Source organism: Schistocerca cancellata, chromosome 6 (assembly GCF_023864275.1).
Source record: "Schistocerca cancellata isolate TAMUIC-IGC-003103 chromosome 6, iqSchCanc2.1, whole genome shotgun sequence".
NCBI classification, from domain to species: Eukaryota; Metazoa; Arthropoda; class Insecta; order Orthoptera; family Acrididae; genus Schistocerca; species Schistocerca cancellata.
This window is the reverse complement of record NC_064631.1, coordinates 106,428,892-106,449,559: the sequence shown is the minus strand read 5'-3', so window position 1 is coordinate 106,449,559 and position 20,668 is coordinate 106,428,892. Positions and strand designations below refer to the sequence as shown.

At 35.1% G+C, this 20,668-nt stretch overlaps 1 protein-coding gene across 2 annotated transcripts in view; it reads left to right on the top strand.

Annotated features, from left to right (window-relative positions):
- LOC126088590 (acetylcholine receptor subunit alpha-like) overlaps positions 1-20,668 on the top strand; it is a 255,942-nt gene that overhangs the window by 227,369 nt on the left and 7,905 nt on the right. For both annotated transcript variants that reach the window (XM_049906794.1, XM_049906795.1), the window contains exon 8: positions 3,761-3,930. In XM_049906794.1, the coding sequence (XP_049762751.1) occupies positions 3,761-3,930 (170 nt within the window). The remainder of the gene's footprint in view (positions 1-3,760; positions 3,931-20,668) is intronic.

The following is a 20,668-nucleotide window of genomic DNA, read 5'->3' as shown; positions in this document are numbered from 1 at the left end:
TACCACTATCAGTCATGTACTTTCTTAGTCCACTTGCAGATGGAACAGGGGAAAAATGACCATCTGTATGCCACAGTATTGGCCCTAATATCTCTTATCTTGTTTTGAAGACCTTATGCAAAATGTATTTTGGCAATAGTAGAATCATTCTGCAGTCAGCTGCAAATGACTGTTCTCTCAGTAGTGTTTCACAAAAAGAAAATTATCTTCCTTCCATGGAGTTCCATTTGAGTTCATGAAGCATCTTCCTAACATTTGCTTCTTGATCATGCCTACTGATAACAAATCTAGTAACACGCCTCTCAATTGCTTCAATTTCTTTCTTTAATCTGACCTGCTGGGGATCCAAAACACTCAAGCAGTACTCAAGGATGGGTCAAACAAGTGTTCTATATGCTATCTCTTTAGTAGATGAGCTAAAAAATCAAGGTCAACCATTTGCCTTCCCCACTACCACTCTTATATGCCATTTGATTTCACATTGCCTTGCAACATTAAGCCCAGATATTACTGCTCGCCCTCTGTAATTAAATTAAAAAAAAAAAAAAAAAAAAAAAAAAAAAAAAAAAAAAAAAACTGAGTAAAGGAATCAATAATCAACCTGAAGAGATATCTTGTGACATCCGCCCAGACCAAATGCAATGAACAATACTGAAAAAAAAAACCTACTGATATTGTGATCCAACATTAACGAGCTGTTTTCCTACTCATCTGCATTTACTTACATTGTGAGCAAACTGCATCACACCAACTAGAAATTCTGTCTGAGTCATCCTTCATCTTCTACATTCACTTAGTGATGATACTTTGCCATGTACTACAGTGTCATCAGCAGATAGTTGCAGATTCATGATCACCCCATCCATCAGATCATTTATGTATGTAGAGAATGAGAACTGTCCTATCCCACTTTCCTAAAGAACTCCTGGCAATGCCCTAGGCTCTGATGAACACTTGCTGTCAAGGACAACATATTGCATTCCAATACTTACGATGTTTTTGAGCCATATCTGGGAACATATTCCATATGTTTGGATCTTTGTAACAGTCTGTCAAATGCTTTCTGGAAATCTAGGAATATGGAATCTGACTGTTGCCCTTCATCCATGGATATTGTATGAGAAAAGGGCAATCTGAATTTTGCATGAGTGATTCTTTCTAAGTCTATGCTGTCTTGTGGGCAGAAGATTTTCTGATCTTTTTGAAGACACACAAATTTCTACTAATTTTTGCCTTCTGGCATTTCCACATTTTTTTTTGTCTTGAAAGTGCAACAATCTCTGTTTCCTCAGCATGTTCCACATTTTGTTACTGGAATACGTTGGGTCTTTTCTGTTCTTAATCAAATTACTCAGCACACACTTCTGCAGAGTGCAATTTACAATCAGCTTAAACTTTACTGATAATTCCTCTACATCCATTGTATTGGAACTAAATGATGCCCATTCATTATCTAAGTAGGATGCTAGTGACTGCATATCTGATTTTTCCAGCATAAATACTCTTCTAACCTTCTTGATGGATTTGTTTAACTTTAGTAACATCAGCTATGATGATGTCATGATCAGTAATCCCTGTATCTATAGTGACACTGTTGATAAGGTCATAATTGAAACCAGTTTCTAAAGACAAGTAAATAGTGATATGGACAGTTTTAATTTCAGTTTTAAAAATCAGTTACTGCTATTTCTTGTATGACTGACATTTCCAGGGCACTATGACCAAAATTATAAAAAACTGTACCTTCCTTAAGTTTGTGTGGAAAATGTTGAAAGCATGTGTTGCAAAGTAAAGTCTTGTGTTCACTGAAATAAGCTAGTGCTTATAATTAACAACAAATCTCATGAGCAAATAGACATTCTACAATATCAGTGTAAGAAATACCATGATAATTATTGTTATTTCTCTTTCTTAGGCTACTCTAAACAAAATGTAAAACAAACAAATTTATTTTTCCTCTGTAACTTACAGATATATTTCTCAAAAAATTGAAGTTCCAATTCCAGATTTACAGGAAAGTACCAAATGACAGTCCAAGAGAAAAGAAATTCATCACAAGTATCCAGTAACTAATATTACATGAAGGAATAGTCATCATTCGTGGTAAACACAGCGCTCACTGACTGTATGCTGCAGTGCCAACCACTTTGCACACAGACCTCTACGAGATGTAATGAGAGTGGCAAAAATGTGATTGTGGCTGGAGAGTCACGCAATTAGTGTCCTCATTGGAGTATGAATAGTTGTGAAAATACTTATCACTGTCTGGAAAGGATACCAAACCACACGCCTGTACTGAAAATAGAAGTGGCCAGAATGTTATTTTTATCCCAAGTTTTCTGTTTGCTCTACACACCTAGTGTGTAAGGAAGAGATTATTTGTTAGTAATGTTAGGGAGCAAATAGGCTCATATGAGATGATGCTGTTAGCCCAGCATGTAGTCCACAATTTTTGAAAAACTTTAAAAGAAAATTCCCAAAATTACACTTGAACTAGTTTAGTGGCATTTACAGGTCTATCATGAAAGTCATAAAACAATTGATTATATCAGTAAGAAGCACTTTAATCAACAGCAACATGGATTACAGCCTTAACAAGATTGGGGGCCAGCAGTTGGGTTAATTAAAAATGACATAGAGTTTCTCTGCAACAACAGTAAACTGACATCTGATAGAAGCAGCATATCAACAGGTTTGTTGTGCATTAGCCACACCCCGGGTCCAACTTCACATGCGACAGTGACAAGAGCAGACCACTGGATGAAGATGGGAGGGTGGAGGGGTGGAGGAGGTGGAGGGAGGGAGTTGCATTCAGATATAAGCCCTGCAGTTGTCTCTTAACAGTCAGTTAATCAATGCATATATGGTCATGCACCCAAATATGGTGATATTGGATAAAGAGGCACATAAGCCCAATATTTATTTCCTTATATTTACATATTGTGTTTACTAGATTCCCACATAGATTCTGATATATGAAACACATGTGTGACATTTATTACTGAAATTAATCAGCTTAAAATACTTAAACAAATCATATGATTAAATCTATATCCACCTGTTGGTTGTTTATCTTTCATACCTTAGTAATTATTCTTTATTTACAGTTTATTCAATGTGCATTATAACATCTATAGAGTAATAAATCTCTTTAAGATTGCCTTTCACTATTTCACTATGGTAAATGTGCTAGCCTCTCAAAAATCAGGTAAATTTATTATTTCCACTTATTTGTTTTTATTTTCTAGATTTCTGATTTTACTAATACATATGACATTTCTATATTTATTGGACTGGAATTCAGTGTGTGCTATGATACTTTACTTATGATAAAAATGAAGCAATAGGAAAATCTGATTCAGTAACAATATAAATGTAACACAGTATGTGTTGTAAATTCTATGCAGTCTTGTGATTTGATGATATCACTTCAGCAGACATTATTACAATTTCAGTTTAAATTATTGAATATTGCCATCCAAAATAATCAGATGCACAGAAGAAAGAAAAGTATAGGCTGAAGAAATATACAATTTTGTGCTAGCAAAATAATGAGTAACATGAAAATTAATCATATTCTGATGTGTGTCTGGTAGTTTGTAAGTGTCCAATGGCTAACTGATAACAAAAATTATCACTATACACTGAGCTAAATTATTGTGTTTGTTTATTGAAAGATGTCTTAAACCCTCAAAGTAATATTGCAAAATAATATGATTATGCAAATACCCTTGCCCAGACACATACTGCCTTATTTCAGTCCTCCTCCTGCGTGACTCCCTTATAATAACATGCATATCACTGGTGGGTGCAGTGCTGTCACAAGGTTTGTTCTATGCATCAAGACCTGTGCCAAAATGGCTTAATGAGCTGATAACATCACCAGCAAGCCGTTTATTAATGTATCCAACCAGTTTACCCTCACAACAGGTATTTATATCATTATTATTATTATTATTATTTCTATTATTTTTCTCAGACCTTAGGTCTGGTTAAAAATGGAAAGTGACGCGGACCTTCATCAAGCGTGACTTCCTTTTAACTGTATGGTATATGTTACATTTTATTTAGGAACTTTCGGGTTATTGAACACGTATCAATAATTATGGATTTCTGTAGTTGTATATATATGTTTGGATGTAGCTGTATTGCATTGATGTACTGGTGGATATTGTGTGGTATGACTCCTGTAGTTGATAGTATAATCGGTATAATGTCAACTTTATCCTGATGCCACATGTCCTTGACTTCCTCAGCCAGTTGGATGTATTTTTCAGTTTTTTCTCCTGTTTTCTTCTGTATATTTGTTGTATTTGGTATGGATATTTCGATTACTTGTGTTAATTTCTTCTTTTTATTGGTGAGTATGATGTCAGGTTTGTTATGTGGTGTTGTTTTATCTGTTATAATGGTTCTGTTCCAGTATAATTTGTATTCATCATTCTCCAGTACAATTTGTGGTGCATACTTGTATGTGTGAACGTGTTGTTTTATTAGTTTATGTTTTATGGCAAGTTGTTGATGTATTATTTTTGCTACATTGTCATGTCTTCTGAGGTATTCTGTATTTGCTAGTATTGTACATGCACTTGTGATGTGATCTACTGTTTCTATTTGTTGTTTGCAAAGTCGGCATTTATCTGTTGTGGTATTGGGATCTTTAATAATATGCTTGCTGTAATATCTGGTGTTTATTGTTTGATCCTGTATTGCAATCATGAATCCTTCCGTCTCACTGTATATATTGCCTTTTCTTAGCCATGTGTTGGATGCATCTTGATCGATGTGTGGTTGTGTTAGATGATACAGGTGCTTGCCATGTAATGTTTTCTTTTTCCAATTTACTTTCTTCGTATCTGTTGATGTTATGTGATCTAAAGGGTTGTAGAAGTGGTTATGAAATTGCAGTGGTGTAGCCAATGTATTTATATGAGTGATTGCTTTGTGTATTTTGCTAGTTTCTGCTCGTTCTATAAAGAATTTTCTTAAATTGTCTACCTGTCCATAATGTAGGTTTTTTATGTCGATGAATCCCCTTCCTCCTTCCTTTCTGCTTAATGTGAATCTTTCTGTTGCTGAATGTATGTGATGTATTCTATATTTGTGGCATTGTGATCGTGTAAGTGTATTGAGTGCTTCTAGGTCTGTGTTACTCCATTTCACTACTCCAAATGAGTAGGTCAATATTGGTATAGCGTAAGTATTTATAGGTTTTGTCTTGTTTCTTGCTGTCAATTCTGTTTTCAGTATTTTTGTTAGTCTTTGTCTATATTTTTCTTTTAGTTCTTCTTTAATATTTGTATTATCTATTCCTATTTTTTGTCTGTATCCTAGGTATTTATAGGCATCTGTTTTTTCCATCGCTTCTATGGAGTCACTGTGGTTATTCAATATGTAATTTTCTTGTTTAGTGTGTTTTCCCTTGACTATGCTATTTTTCTTACATTTGTCTGTTCCAAAAGCCATATTTATATCATTGCTGAATACTTCTATTATCTTTAGTAATTGTTTGAGTTGTTGATTGGTTGCTGCCAGTAGTTTTAGATCATCCATGTATAGCAAATGTGTGATTATTATTATTATTATTAATATTATTATTATTATATTTACTATTACTGTCAATAATGCTGTGGTTTTTATTTGTTAAACTTAGTATTTGCAAATAGTCACAACAAGCTTATATGGATCTTTTCTGTTGTTTCAGTTTTACCCAGTCTGTTGCACCAATTGAATTTCCATACTTTTAAAATCTGTGTCATTTTCTTTCCTTTCACTTAAACTGAAAACCTGATACTGTTCATTCACCATTAAAATTGATCTTTTTTATGTCACTTGCATCAATTTCTGCCTTTCATGATCTTATTGTGTATATTTTACATATAATAACAATACAAAAGGATATATTGCTACTCACAACATAGAAGAGGCACAGCCTATATACATCCCTGCTTGTTATTTTAAATGCATAGTCTGTTTTTCATAAGGCTTTAGTTTTGTCCACCCTAAACGGCAAGTCCTTATATACACAACACTGCTTAAGTATATATTTACATCACACAACAGCTGTCCTTTAAGTATGTAAATGTAATGAATGATTAGGTACAGATAGGGTATTTTCCATTTGCCTTTATAAATATCATCAAAAAAAATTTATTGACCTACATAGTCATTTACAGAATAAAAACATTGTTCTACTAGAAATTTTTTAAATTCTGTTTTAAATTTGTTATCATCTTCTAACTGCCTGATGTTGACTGGCAGTGTGTTGTACAGTTTTACACTGATATGGCTCACATGCCTTTGTGTTTTCGTTCTTTTTGTTTGCTGAGTATGGAGTGCTGCGCTATTACAGGTATTGTAGTTGTGAAAGTCAGCATTTGTCTGAAAATCTGCAATGTGGGTCCTGACATACAATACACATTTGTATATGTATAATGATGGTATAGTGAGTATCCTAAGCTATTTGAATATGGGTTTGCAGTGTGTCTGTGGATGACTGTGAGTTATTATTTGGATGGCCCTCTTCTGCAACAAAAAAATTTGTTTTAGGTGCCCTGTTGTGGAACCCCAAAATAGTATTCTGTATGTGGCAAGAGATTGAAAATAGCCAAAAAATGCCATTCTGGCACCCTCTGGGGTACAAACATTTGCAATAATTCTGAGGGCAAAACAGGCTGAATTAAGTTTCTGTGCAAGTTTTATTACGTGGTCATTAAAATATAAGTTTTCATCCATGTGAATCCCCAGAAATTTTGTGGATGCCACTCTGTCTAAGACTTTGTCACCCCACACCAGATCAAGATTTACATTTTGACATCTTTTTCCCAAACTGCATATAATTGGTTTCATTTACATTCAGTGTCAACCTGTTTGCATTGAACCAAGAGTGGATGTAATTTAGTACTTTATCACAAGTTGTTGGTAACAATTGCTTTGGTGCACTTATTATCACACTAGTATCATCTGCAAATATTATTGCTTTGGCTGCATCATCTGAGGTGTGAAAATCATTTATATAGACAAGAAACAATATGGGCCCTAGGATGCTACCTTGTGGTACTCCTATTTCTACATTTTTTGCCTCTGATACTGAATTTATTTGTTGATGTCAGTCCTACAACCTGTGTTCTGTTTTTTAGGTATGATTCAAACCATTTTTTTCCTATCCCATGTATATCCAACGCTTCATTAAAAAAGACTGCTGGATGTTATTTAACTGCTGGCTAAGTCCTTCAATCAGAGGTAGACAAAACACACACACACACAAATGGCCACCTTTATCTCCATGTGGTAACAGCCTGCTGTGACTGCATCTGAGGTGAGCAATGATCTTTGCTGGAATGGGTAATGGAGGTAAAAAGAGTCATGAACTAGGGAAGGGAATGGGTAGCAGTGTAAGGGTGGGGGAATATGCCAGCACTGCTCATGGGAATGTGCAGGAATGTGGTGGGACAGGATAGTGGGCTACTAGGTGAAGCATAAGGAGGTGTCTGAGATAAGCAATGGTCCTTGTTGGGGTGAGTATTTGTGTAGAGAAGAGGTGTAGGGTGGAGAGGGGGGGAGATAGCAGGGAAGGAGTGGGGGAAGATGTTAACAATACCTGCAGGAGTGTGCAGGGACATGGTAGTGGGCTGCTAGAGGTGCAGCATCAGGAGGCTGTGCTTGAGGATGGGAGAGGGGGATAAAGGGTTGAGAAGATTGATTGATTGATTGATTGATTTTTATTGCCCAAAAACAAAACATTTATAGGGATGTTTGTATAAACAACATCAATAAATGTACAAACAACAATGACAATACATACACAAATAATTAATTTATGTTAGAAATTATGCTCACAGAAATCTTCCATTGTATAAAAACAATTTTGAATTAATAAAGTTCTTACAAATATCTTAATTTTTTCAGCTCCAGACTCTTAACAGACTCTGGTAGTTTATTAAATAGCTTTACAGATGTGTGTTTGAAGCTGTTTAGAGTTTTGGTATATGAGCAGTAGCTTTTCTTACATCATTACAGTGTCATGTGTTATAACTATGTACATCAGAATTCAGATCAAAACTAGACAATTTCTTTTTAATGTACAAGAGACACTGAAATATGTATATACATGGCAAGGTCATAATACTAAGTTTAATAAATAATTCTATACAGTGAGTTCTAGGTGGTACTTTACATATCAGTCTGACAGCTTTTTTCTGGGCTGTAAATAAGCATTTTGAGTAGCAATTATTTCCCCACAAGATTGTCCCATACGTCAAATGAGAGTGAATATAACTATAATAGACAGAAAGCAAAATTTTCTCATCTGCTCAAGAGAAGTAGAAATGGAAAAAAAGATTATACAGGTGGGCTGGTGGGATAGAAGGTGTGTGTAGGGTGGGAGCAGGGAAGAGGATAGGTGGATGGATGGCAGGGGCTAGTGAAGATTATACAAACAAATGATGTGTTACAGTGAGAGTTGCCACCTGCACAGTTCAGAATACCTGGTGTTATTCGAAAGAAGCCATATGGCACAGGCTATGAAGCAGTCTTTGTAGTTGAGCATATTGTGTGGGGTGACTTGCTCAGCAACTGGGTGGTCCTGCTGTTTCTTGGCCAAAGTTTGGCAGTGGCCATTCAAGCAGATAAAGAGCTTGTTGGTGGCAATGCCCACATAGAATCCAGCACAGTGATTGCAGTTATGTTCATAGATCACATGGCTACTTTCACAGGTGGGCCTGCCTTTGATAGGATAGAAGATGCCTGTGACAGGACTGTAGTTGGTGGTAGCGGAGGGGTTTATTGGACACGTCATATATCTAGCTCTATTGCAGGGATGTGACAATATTATGAGAAGGAAAGTTGCTACTCACCATATAGCGGAGCTGCTGAGTCACAGACAGGCACAACAAAAAGACTTAAAGCTTTTGGCCATTGGCCTTTTGTCAATAATATACACACATATGCACACACAAACTCACGCAAATGCAACTCTCACACACAACTGCAATCTCAGGCAACTGAAACCACACCTGAGACTGCAGTTGTGTGTGTGAGCTGTGTTTGCATGAGTGTATGTGTACATATGTGTTTCTATTGTTGACAAAGGCCATTGGTTGAAAGCTTTAAGTGTGAAAATCTTTTTGTTGTGCCTATCTGCAACTCAGCATCTCCACTATATGGTGAGTAGCAACTTTCCACCTTATAATATTATTACATCCGATCCTGGATTTTCTATTGCAGGGATATGAGTTGTAGGGCCAGTGGTTGGGAGCAGGTGTGAATTATGATCAGGCAAGGATACTGCACAGGTTGTGGTGGCATACCACTGTGGCAGAGGTGGGGAGGATATTTCACATTTCAGAGCACAACAACTGGTAGTCGAAACCCTGGTGAAGAATGTGATTCAGTTGCTCCAGTCTCGGATGGTACTGAGTCACAGGCGGTATGTGCCACTGTGGCCAGACAGTGGGTATGTGGGCAATGGTAGATGAATGGGAGGACAAGGCATGTGAGATCTGTCTCTGGACAAGGCTGGGAGGGTAATTTCAGTCTGTAAAGATCTCAGTGAGAACTGTGGCATATTAGAGTTGGGCTTCTTGTCAGTACTGATATGGTGGCCAAGGGTGGATAGGCTGTGTGGAAGGTATTTTTTGTTCCGAATGGGTTGAAGCTGTCAAATTAATGGTACTGCTTGTGGTTGGAAGGAGTGATGTGGGTGGATGTACTCATGTAGCCACCTTTGGGGTGGATCTCGACAATGAGGAAGGTGGCTTGTTGGACTGAGGAGAGCCAAGTGAAGCAGATGGGGGAGGAGGTGTTGAGGTTCTGGAGGAATGTGGATTAAGTGTATCTCACACATAGTCCATATCATAAAGGTTTCAGTGACAAATCTGAAACAGGTGAGCAGTGTGGGATTCTGAGTCATTAGGAAGGATTCCTCTAGATGGTCCATGGAAAGGTTGGTATATGGTGGTGCCTTGTGGCTGCCCATTGCTGTACCACAGATCTGTTTTAATGATGACTTCAAAGGAGTTGCAATTCATATATAATAAGTTTATGTCTCCTCTACCACACTTCGTTTTCTTCAGTAAGTATATTCATTTGATTACACATTCATTTTGAGGTTAAGTACATTTTTTGGATTTTATTTCTGGTCACAAGTTTATTTATTTATGTTTGTGATAATTTCCTACAAAAATATGCAGCATGTCACATTCCAAAAGATTACACAGTCTGCAAAACAGTATAGAAATAATGACAAATAAAAATAAATTTGTGAATCTTAAATGCTATAAGGGAATGATGCCCTAATTACATTACATACAGGATTACATCAAAATATTACACTAAATGATATTTTATAATGACAGCAAATTAACTGTGACTAACACATAGCTCGCCTACCTGTTTGTTGAGTATGGTTATGTCACAGTGCCAACGACTTCAATATAAAGTAACACAGAAGACCACATGCATGGCATCACACATAAGAATGACACTGACAATGAATTTTAAAAATTTTCATTCGTACAAAAAGGAATTGAATATGGCAAAGTCAAAATTAGTACACCTCTCAGAGCTTAATAGCTCAAGACACAGGAACAGACAGCCATATTAGTCATCAGCTCACACAGGGTGTTGCACATCTGTTACAGTGAGTTCACAAATGATCCTGTTCAAGATATGACAGGAAAAATCTGTGACATAACTGAATGCAAAGTGGTGGGAGACTGTATTGGGACAGATCATGCAACTGGATCATCCACAAGGGAATGACCTATGCAGTATAAGTTTGAGTGCAGAAGTGTCTTAATTATGGACTAGGATATTTTGTAGGTCAAGTGGATGATAGTACACCACTTCCCTTAATTTTGGGCATAACAAAAAGTAGACAAAGTCCTGGCAAATTATGATGTTCAGTTTTATATGTTTTGATGATACCTCATGATAGGGGAAGTACTGGCTAGTGGCTGATTCATAGTTGCAGTGGGTTTGTTTATGTAATTGGAACAAATAATGAATGCGATCTGTTTATGAGTTGACTGTATAGTATGTTGTCCATGAATGGAGACTCTGGCAAGGCTGTCAGTATTTTCAGTTAACACCTTATAATGTTGTGATGCTTCTGGGAACAATCTTGAGCACTTAACTTGCATATTTAATTTTCATCAAATCGACAGGCCTTTAAAAAAAAATTTAAAAACCTTTCCTTTTTGAAATATGCCTTGTATCCACCAACAAAGTTTTTGTGGTACAGTAAATAATAAATGAAATAGCCAATTTGTTGATTTTATCTTTCACTTATTTATTTCTATAAAGACATACACAGATTTATTGTCACAAGATCTCTCCAGGTCTGGCACAATACTGACTGATCTCTTGTGTCTATCACCACTGGTGCTTCTATAACGCGCAACAATTACAAACATTTTCATATATGATTTGAATTGTACTTAATTAAACTTAACAGTTGAAAGCCATGTGCTTCCACAAGACTCATTACAGAACCTAGTTTGAAAAATAGTGGCAAAAAGTTTTATATAATTAGTATATTGAAATAAATTTGTTTTCATATTGAAATTTTGTGAAATATTCACTGCTACAGTTGATTGACTACATTCTTTAATTACTTTGCAATTACAACATGAATTTTGATACTATCATGATTTCAGTGTCTGTACATTGAGTTATATCATTATTATTACTGCTTTCTTGTATCCTGACTTACAAGCAATATTCTCTGTGAGTATTTACATTTGGTCTAATATACTTTAAATTTACTGTACAGTGTCTCCATAAGTAAACTGGATTTGTATATTATGTACCTAATTTTGCCATAATTAATTCTCATGGATATGTTAACTGTAAGGCAATACAGTTGAAAGTTCTGCATGTATGTAATGTCAGGTAAACATCACTTAATATTATCACAATCTCCACAAATCTTGATATCATTCTCTTCACTGTTTACTATCCCATTCTGATGCATTATGACCTCCTTCCCATGGCAAATGTGCCAGCCGCAACATGTATCAAGGAAGTACGGAAGAAGCTTTTCAATGTGGAACACATGTCAGTCATCAGGATATTGATGGTAGTTGGTGCATTTGATAAGGATGGAGGATTTTATGAAGCCACTTTGAGAGATGGAGATGAACTTGCAGGAAAGAAGCTCATTTAGTTGAGAAGTGGATTTGGCAGTGGGTAATGGGGCTCTGCAAATGAGATTAGAGGCTGTTTTTGCAATATGTCCATGTCATGAAAATTTCATTAGAGAATCTCTGCCAGATATGGAATTTAAAGCTTTGATACTAATCTCTACTTCTAACAAATTGTCCTACTGCATGCAAACATTGAGGATAGTGAAAAGTTTTGGATAGGCATTGCAGGATGCCTAACTTTGATTTTTAATTTTTAAACTAATCATCTGACCTTATAAGATGAACCAAATGAAGTGACACAGGAGTAGGACATTGGGCTTATATTCAGGAGGATGACAATTCAAATCTAGCCAACCTGACTTAAATTTCTTGTGATCTCCTGAACTCATTTAAGGTTAATGTGGGGTAGTTCCTGAAGTGGCATGACTTACTTCTTTCCATATTATTGCCTAATCTGAGGTAATACTCCATCTCTAATAGCGCATTTTCATGGTATGTTAAAACCTAATCATCCTTTCATTTTTGTAGGGTGATTTCTTTCAGAATAAAGTAAAAATTTCTCTTATGTTGTTTAAATAATTACGTGAATTTGATAAATGTTTATATTACACTTCATTTTCTTGGAAAATTAAACATTCAATACAGAATATCAGTTTTATTGACAACTCGTAGGTGTTATGATGTGTAGCATAGTACAAGGACTAGTTTAAGTCGGAGGTTAACAATCTTGGTGTGAGTTGGTAAAGCCAACCAGTAGGAATAGGTAATGAAGGTTGTGGTCCCCTTCAGTAACATTAGCTTCATATTTGATACATTCTGTTCTGACAAATTGTGAACTTAGCTTTATACTTGGTTTAGCTATTTTTTATTTCAGTGTTAGTTCATTGTAGTCACATTAATTGCACTTTCCTTTATGAATAATTAAAAGAGCCAGCTTAATTCAGAAAAAAATTATATTACATAGTAGGCAAATCTCCAACAAGTATTTTGGTGGTTATTATCTACAAATGTCACACACAACTGTAGAAAAATTCGAGGGGTAAAGGAAGCACTATGTAACTCTTACCAAAACTTGCAATATTTTCTTTAATACCTAAATTTTATGCAAAATAATGTTCTTAATCTTCTGTTTTGTCCAAATAATTTAGTTGTTGATGTTATTGTTGTAATCATCAGTTTGAAGACTAGTTTCATTCAATTCCCCATGCTAATTTATCTTATGCAAGCTTTTTTCATAACTACATCCATGTAAACCTGCTTATTCTATTCAAACCTTGGTCTCTATGTATAACTCCCCCCCCCCCCACCCCCCACCCCCACCCCCCTTCCCACTCCTCCAGATTCATCCATTTACAGCTTAATGTTTCCTTGATCCCTCCAGATGTATCCTAAAAAACATGTCTCTTCTTTTACTCAACTTGTGCCATAAAGCTCTTCTCAGTTCAGTCTGTTTCAATACTTCTTCATTCTTCATCATTTACTCAATCTGCCCATCTAGTTTTCAGTATTCTGCAGTTGCAATATTTTTTGACAGCTTCTGTACCTTTTTCTCTGAATTGATAATTGTCCATTTCACTTCCGTAATATGCTACACCTGGGAAAAAAAAAAAAAGAAAGACTTCCTAGACTTAAATTTGTATTTTATATAATTACAATGTCATTTCTGACCCCAGGGTGAGATGGACTTTTCCTTTTTAACCTTCCTCAAACTAACCCTCCCTTTTCCTCAACTAAGGAACTTGTTAGCTCTTCCCCTACTATACTGTCACTGAGTATTATTTTTGTCCTTGTCTAAATGTGTGGGTTGCATAGGCAGCAAGCTCATAAAGTTTACTGGTAGGACCCACACATTAAGATACATCATTCAATAAAGTGACATAAAATGCAGAAACCTTAGATACACATACATCTCACACGTCCCAAGAAATGGAAACAATTTCTTTTTATATGTAGTTTAATGAAAATGAGATTATTAATGTAAAAAAGAAAACAAAAAAATGATCCCACACAGTCAAACAAAACATTGACAAATATCCTTCACGGATGCAAAAAATTATATAAATACACTTACAAAATAAATCCAGTTACAGTCTTAAAATGGTAAAAAAAATGTCAAAATGCTGATAGTGATTTCTCAAAAACTTTAGCAAATCTGTACAGAACATAACATCAATTGCAATTCAAAAACTCTCAGTGTACGCCACACAATAAAAAAAGCACAGAAAAACAATAGTTGTAATTAATAAACAGTGAGCAAAACTGTGTTGCAATTTTCATGTGTATTTGTAACCATTTAATAAAATAAGGGCTTAATACAACCATTCCTGCCAGAAAAATTAAAAAAAAATTATTATTTTAAATGAAAAGTGCATCTAAGTATGTGAGTAAAAACAATGAAAAATATCAAATATGACCCTTATAGCATATAACAACAACATATTATCTGATCATTATGCAACACAGTGAGTACAGAAGCATCACAGTAGAAAAATGTACACAGTCTCTGCACTGTAAAATCACATAGATATACATAAAAAGTTCTTCCTGTTGTCTTGTCCACTGTGTTTTCATACTGTCAATTGAAAGCTGCACATGAACTTCAACTTATCTCCACACAGAGCTATAACACATGCAACAGTCATGTAGCCATTGTTTAAGGACAGTCTAGGTAACATACAATTCTTAACACTATGACTCACAGTTCTGTTGACTTTTTATAACACAGGGAATTTAAACATAACACTGACAGAGCAAATTCATTCACTTCTATGATATAGCTTTACATTTTCGATATCATTTCCCAGAGTTAATGTATTCCAAAGGTAAATAGTTTGGGTGCACAATTTTACTTACATGAAATGACCCAGTACAATAATGATGGAACTTCAGAATTTCATTGGTTATCTCGGAAGTCTTCATATGTATGCTCATGAGAACCCACTCATCAACTTTATAAACAACAGGTTTCACTATTTCATCATGCATCTTCTTTCTTCCATAATCTTTCTTGTTCATGTGTTGTAGTCCCTTGTAATGCAGTTCTTCAGTTGAAATATTGTCTCTTGATGGAAAATTTATAAATTGCTTAAAAATACTAGGCAGTATTTTATCAAATAAAACAGTGCAAAGTGACTTACCTGTACCGTCATGGGGCAGGCTACTTATAATAGTCTCAAAGTCCGATAACTTTTTGTATCGCTCTTTAAATTGTTTCCACCATACGCACAAAATAAACATTCGAGTTTACTCTTTACGCACTCCATTGGATTGGAAGCTAGTCTATAGTGAGAATTAAGGATATGTTTAACATTACTGTTTCCACACTGTTTCTCTAAATTTTGAAACATGACCACTAAGAAAGGACTGAGGCTGAATAACAATAACAAAATAGTCATCTTCTGATTTCTTGAGCACATTTTTACTGGTGGGTTTTCATAATGGATAAAACTTTAAATATTTTGAGAACAATTCCAAAATAACCATTATCTGCATAAAATTTCCTCTGGAACATGGTAGCGGTCAATGCAAGTCTGTTGAAATAGTGCCACCTGGTTTACGTGGAGTTATACTGTGCATTAGTCCTTGGTGCTGCTCAGGTCACACTTTAGGTATCTGGCATACATTGCATATCTTCAAAATTGTGCAGACTTTCTTCATCATATTGTTTAGTATACTGTACTTCTGTAGTTTTAGCATACATTTGCTTAGTCCTATTTGTGTGAACATAACTTACACAAGATCTTCATTAGCACGTCATGAATACAGACTCTCCATTGATCAGAATTAATATTGTATGTTTGAGGCAAAATTTCCTCTTCTTTCAAATAATAGCTTATAAATTTTGCCTCATTCAGACCATTATATTTATACTTCACCATTTTTAAGTAGCTCTCTACATCTTACAAGGATTTGATAGCGTGTAATAATTTCTGAATGAACTTTTCTCCTTCAACAACTTTTATAAAATCTGTATATCTGTATATCTTTCTGCGTTAAAGACTGCCACATTTTGAGATAGGTACAACACTATGTCAATAGAGTGTTAATCTTTCCAGGCATATATCTTATTTCAAATCCAATATTTATATTGTTGGTGCACAGTGCATAAGATGCTTGTACACATGACAACAGCTATTAGAAAAGATAATGCTTTATGGTCAGTCATTATAACTGTATGCTTTCCCAAGAGATACAGCTGGAATGTATAAAATCCCCAAGTGACGGTTAATGATTCTCTCTCTGTTACTGTATGCATTTTCTTCCATAAACTCAGTGATCGAGTCTTAGGTGCTGTTGTTCTGTGTTCCGTACTTCCATTAACAACACACATCTGATACAATTCCACATTTATTGCATAATTCCTAGAGCCTGATCCAAAATAAAAATCAAGTGACAAATTTGGATGATGTAATAATTTTGCTTCATGCAATTTAGATTTTGTACGATTGAAAGCTTTTTGCTGTTCTTGTCCCCTCATCCACAATGTACCCATTTTTTACAGTTTCAGAAGTGTTAGTGTAGATAAGCAATATTTATCGGTAAATTTTCTGTAGACATTGGAGATTCAAAAACATGATCTTTTGCTATTTGGAACATTCTGATGCAGAAAATTTTCTGACAACATCTGTTTTACCTAAATCAATTTTGATACCTTGTGGTGATATGGAGTGGCATAAAAAACTTGATCTAACTTTTTGCAGATTTTTTTCCTCTCCAAATTAAATGTTAATCCTAATTTTCTGAAAGCTTGCAAAAGTTCATTAACAGTCTCCAATTATTCTTCACATTACTCACAACTAATTATTATATATCATTGACATAGATGACAAACTTCTTTAATAATTTTTCCCTTAAAACTTTATCCAGAGCATGCATGAAAGCAGCTGTAGACACATTCAGTACATATAACATTAAACTGATAACTCCCTCTTTTATACAAAAAGTAGTGCACTTCCTGCTTTCCTTATCTAACTTCACTTGCCAATAACTGCTTATGAGAACAAAGCTGGTAAAATATTTGACACTTTTAAGACATTGCAATAACTCCTCTAAATTTTTCGCTTAGTCTCTTTGTGATAAAACAATTCATTTGACTGATCTTTTGTCCAACACCAATCTCACAGATCCATACTTTTTATCCACATGTATTGTGTTACAGTTGTAACTACCTTTCAGTAATATTCTGTCACAATATTAATTTAATTTCAAGATATACAGCTTCATGTTTTGCAGGTGGTAATGGATAACTTTTGCTGTGGACCACCTCATGTCATGTTCTTTTCCTTTCAGTTTACATTTAAAACTTTTAATTAATCCTTGTGTCATAGAAAATACCGTAGGATAATGATCAAGTATTTTCCCAACAAATCAGACTACTCTTGAATCTTCTTACAAATTTGACAAAGAACAACTTCTGCTTTTTCACTCTTCTAGGTGCATTTTTCTTCTCTAATATAGTAATGTTTATCTGAGTTGCAGCTCCCTCCTTATCCATATTAGTACATCTTAAATTCATACACACAGAACTCATTTCTTCCTTGTTGACGATCCTCTAAACGAAATTTTCCTTTATCATAACCATTCTGAATTAATGGCTTGCTTGCAGCAAGATCCACTTTTGCCGTCTGTCCCTGAAATATACCCAACAGATAATGTTTGAACAACCAGGAAAATTATCTCGTATTCTTTTCCACTAATGTTGAACTTCAGTAATATGTGATTTTTAATTTTTTTTTTTTTTTTCTATATCCCACAGCACTGACACTGACACTGACTCACAGGAAAAGATGGAAAGTGTGCCATCTTGTTTAGCTGTAGATACAATTTATTTCATAGTGTGCAGACCTGACTCTCTCTTTCCAGAAGCCCCTCAGCATTAATACTGGAAACATTGATGTCAATGATGGGCATCACATATCATCAGTAATTACATTGTCTCTCACATCAAGTTACCTCTTACATCACAATCTGTATCAGACAGAATATTATTTATTTAAGTGCTGACCATTAACTACAGACCAAGTCTCAACTGAAATTTCATTTAATTTAACTGTGAAGGTGGGCAGGCATACATTTTTCATTCCCTCCTCTTCTAGGTGTCTGTCTTGAGTTTGTCTATCATTGTTCAGATGATTACCCTCTTTATAATGATTACATTCATTAGGTTGTCTGCTATGTTTAAGAGTGGTCCATCTTCCCTTCTACCAAAGCGTTTTGATGGTCAATAATTAACTTCATAGTGCAAAGACAAAGCCAATTTATTGGATTACTTAAATATTTGTTTTCATCCTATTGTTTTCCTAAATATTCTCAAATGGTTCCCTCATTCTGAGTGTAATTTGGTGGTGATGATGACAATGCTGTGTTAGTTGTTGATGATCTGTGACCAGTATCTCTTTTTTTTTTAAAAAAAAAAATTTCAATTATTTTTAAAGTTTCACATTTTTCTTATGCTTTGCTGCCACATGTGTGAGCTCCATCTTTTAAATAGCTTACAATTGCATTAACTTTCTGTCTTTTTGGGCAGATTTTAGGGAAAGCACTTTGAAATTGTTTGATAAGAATCACTGGATGTACACCACGAACTGTTTGAATTCCTGAAACCTTTTCATATTTAAATTGTGATCCATAACAATTCCAAGTGTGGCAACAATAAAGTCACTACTCCATTCATTGAATACCATATTAGTTTCATTCTTCAAAATCTTGTGATCAAATTTCACTGTACTATTGACTGGATACCACTTTGCTAATGCCATTACATTTTGTTTCAAGTTCTGTACAGTAAGCTTGTACACCACACAGCATTTTTGTTACACCATTCACATTGCCAGACACTTTTGCTTTACAGTAGCAATTTCTTGCTTCTGCTGTCAGACCAGATCAGAAGTTTCAGTCTCATTCTCAAGCATGCTGCAATACAACACTTGCCGTACACTGGAATGTGCTGAAACAGGACCAGAAACAAAGAGCAATGCACAATGCACTCTGAAATTCACAAAACAGTATGTAAATAAAAAATACTTTCGAAAAACCACACACACGGGTTCATCATTTACTAAACTTATTCAAAACGGGGACACCTGAGGCACACATATACCTCACAAACTATTAATTCCAAAAACTAGCAATTGTACGTCTTTTCTTTTATATGTGTCTATCAGCTGTGCTCCACATTTATTAGTTTTCTTGAGCGAATTTTCCTTTGATGCAATTACAGTATCATTGGTATAAAAGCTATAAATGTGGACTTGCATTTCTTCACCTGTCTCCTAAGGCAGTTCATAGCATTATTATTACTTTGCGTGTTCTACATTTCTGTGGAACCCCTAGGTTGGCTTCTACCATCCTTTTGGAAATAATTCCTGCCTGTAATTTAAAACCATAACTTATTCTATGAACTTTCAGTTACCTGCAGGTGAAAAATAGATCCACAACTTGTTTTGTAATTGAAAAAAATGGTTATAGCTTCATCATAAGTTGCACTGAGAAGTATCTTGTTTTATTTCTTGATGGCAACTTGTTTCAGTCATCTGTGTCCACTTTCAAACCATCTGTATCATAAGTGTGATAAATACAAGTGATAGCCCATGTACAATAACTGCCCCTACAGTGATGATTGAAGCAGCACTATGGCTGACTCAACAACAGTAAACAGAATGCACAGGATTGACATTTTCTAGTGTTCTATTTATGGTTGTTAAGTCAACCATATTGCCACTTTGATCATCACTGAAGGGGCAGTTTTTGTACATAGGCTATCATCTGTATTTGTCACACAATATGGGTATTTTCAAAATGGACATAAGTGTCCAAAACTGGTCATCATCAAGAAATAAAAAAAGATACTTTTCAATGCAACTTATGACAGAGCTACGACCATTTATTTCAATAACTTCTTCTATTAGTGGATTGGTAATACATCTGACAACACCTACCTTCTGTAGTATTATATACCAGATCTGTTAAAGATCTTAATAATTTTGAAGGAATGCCATCTACCACAGGTACCACATATCTTTCAGTGATGTGTCAAATTCTTCTCAGAATATCAACTTACCCACCTCCTTTCCATTTTTCATAATATTGTCACCAAGCTTCTTGGTTGATGTAACACTTCTATTTATTTCTATCAACTATCAGCCTTCTCTTCTCTATTTTGTACCAGGTAGACCCGGAGCTCATGATCTTCATACAGGTACTTCCCTTTCCTCCAAAGCCTTCTTTCATTTTCTGGTTTCTGCTGTATTAAAGTCATGCATGCTTCTACAGCTTTTGCATTCTCCATTAGCCACTCCCACTTTGCATTTTTCACTACTGTCGGTCTTATACATTCCATTTCATTCACTGCATTTTTATATTTTCTTCTTTCATCAATCAAATTTAACATATAGCCTGTGTTATCCAAGTATTTCTGTGGGGATTTGCATTTTTTCCTGGATTTTCCTTTTCTGCCTTCACTATTTCATCTCTTAAAAAACTTCACATTTGTCTTTTATTGCATTAATCTTCTTCTTTCAGTC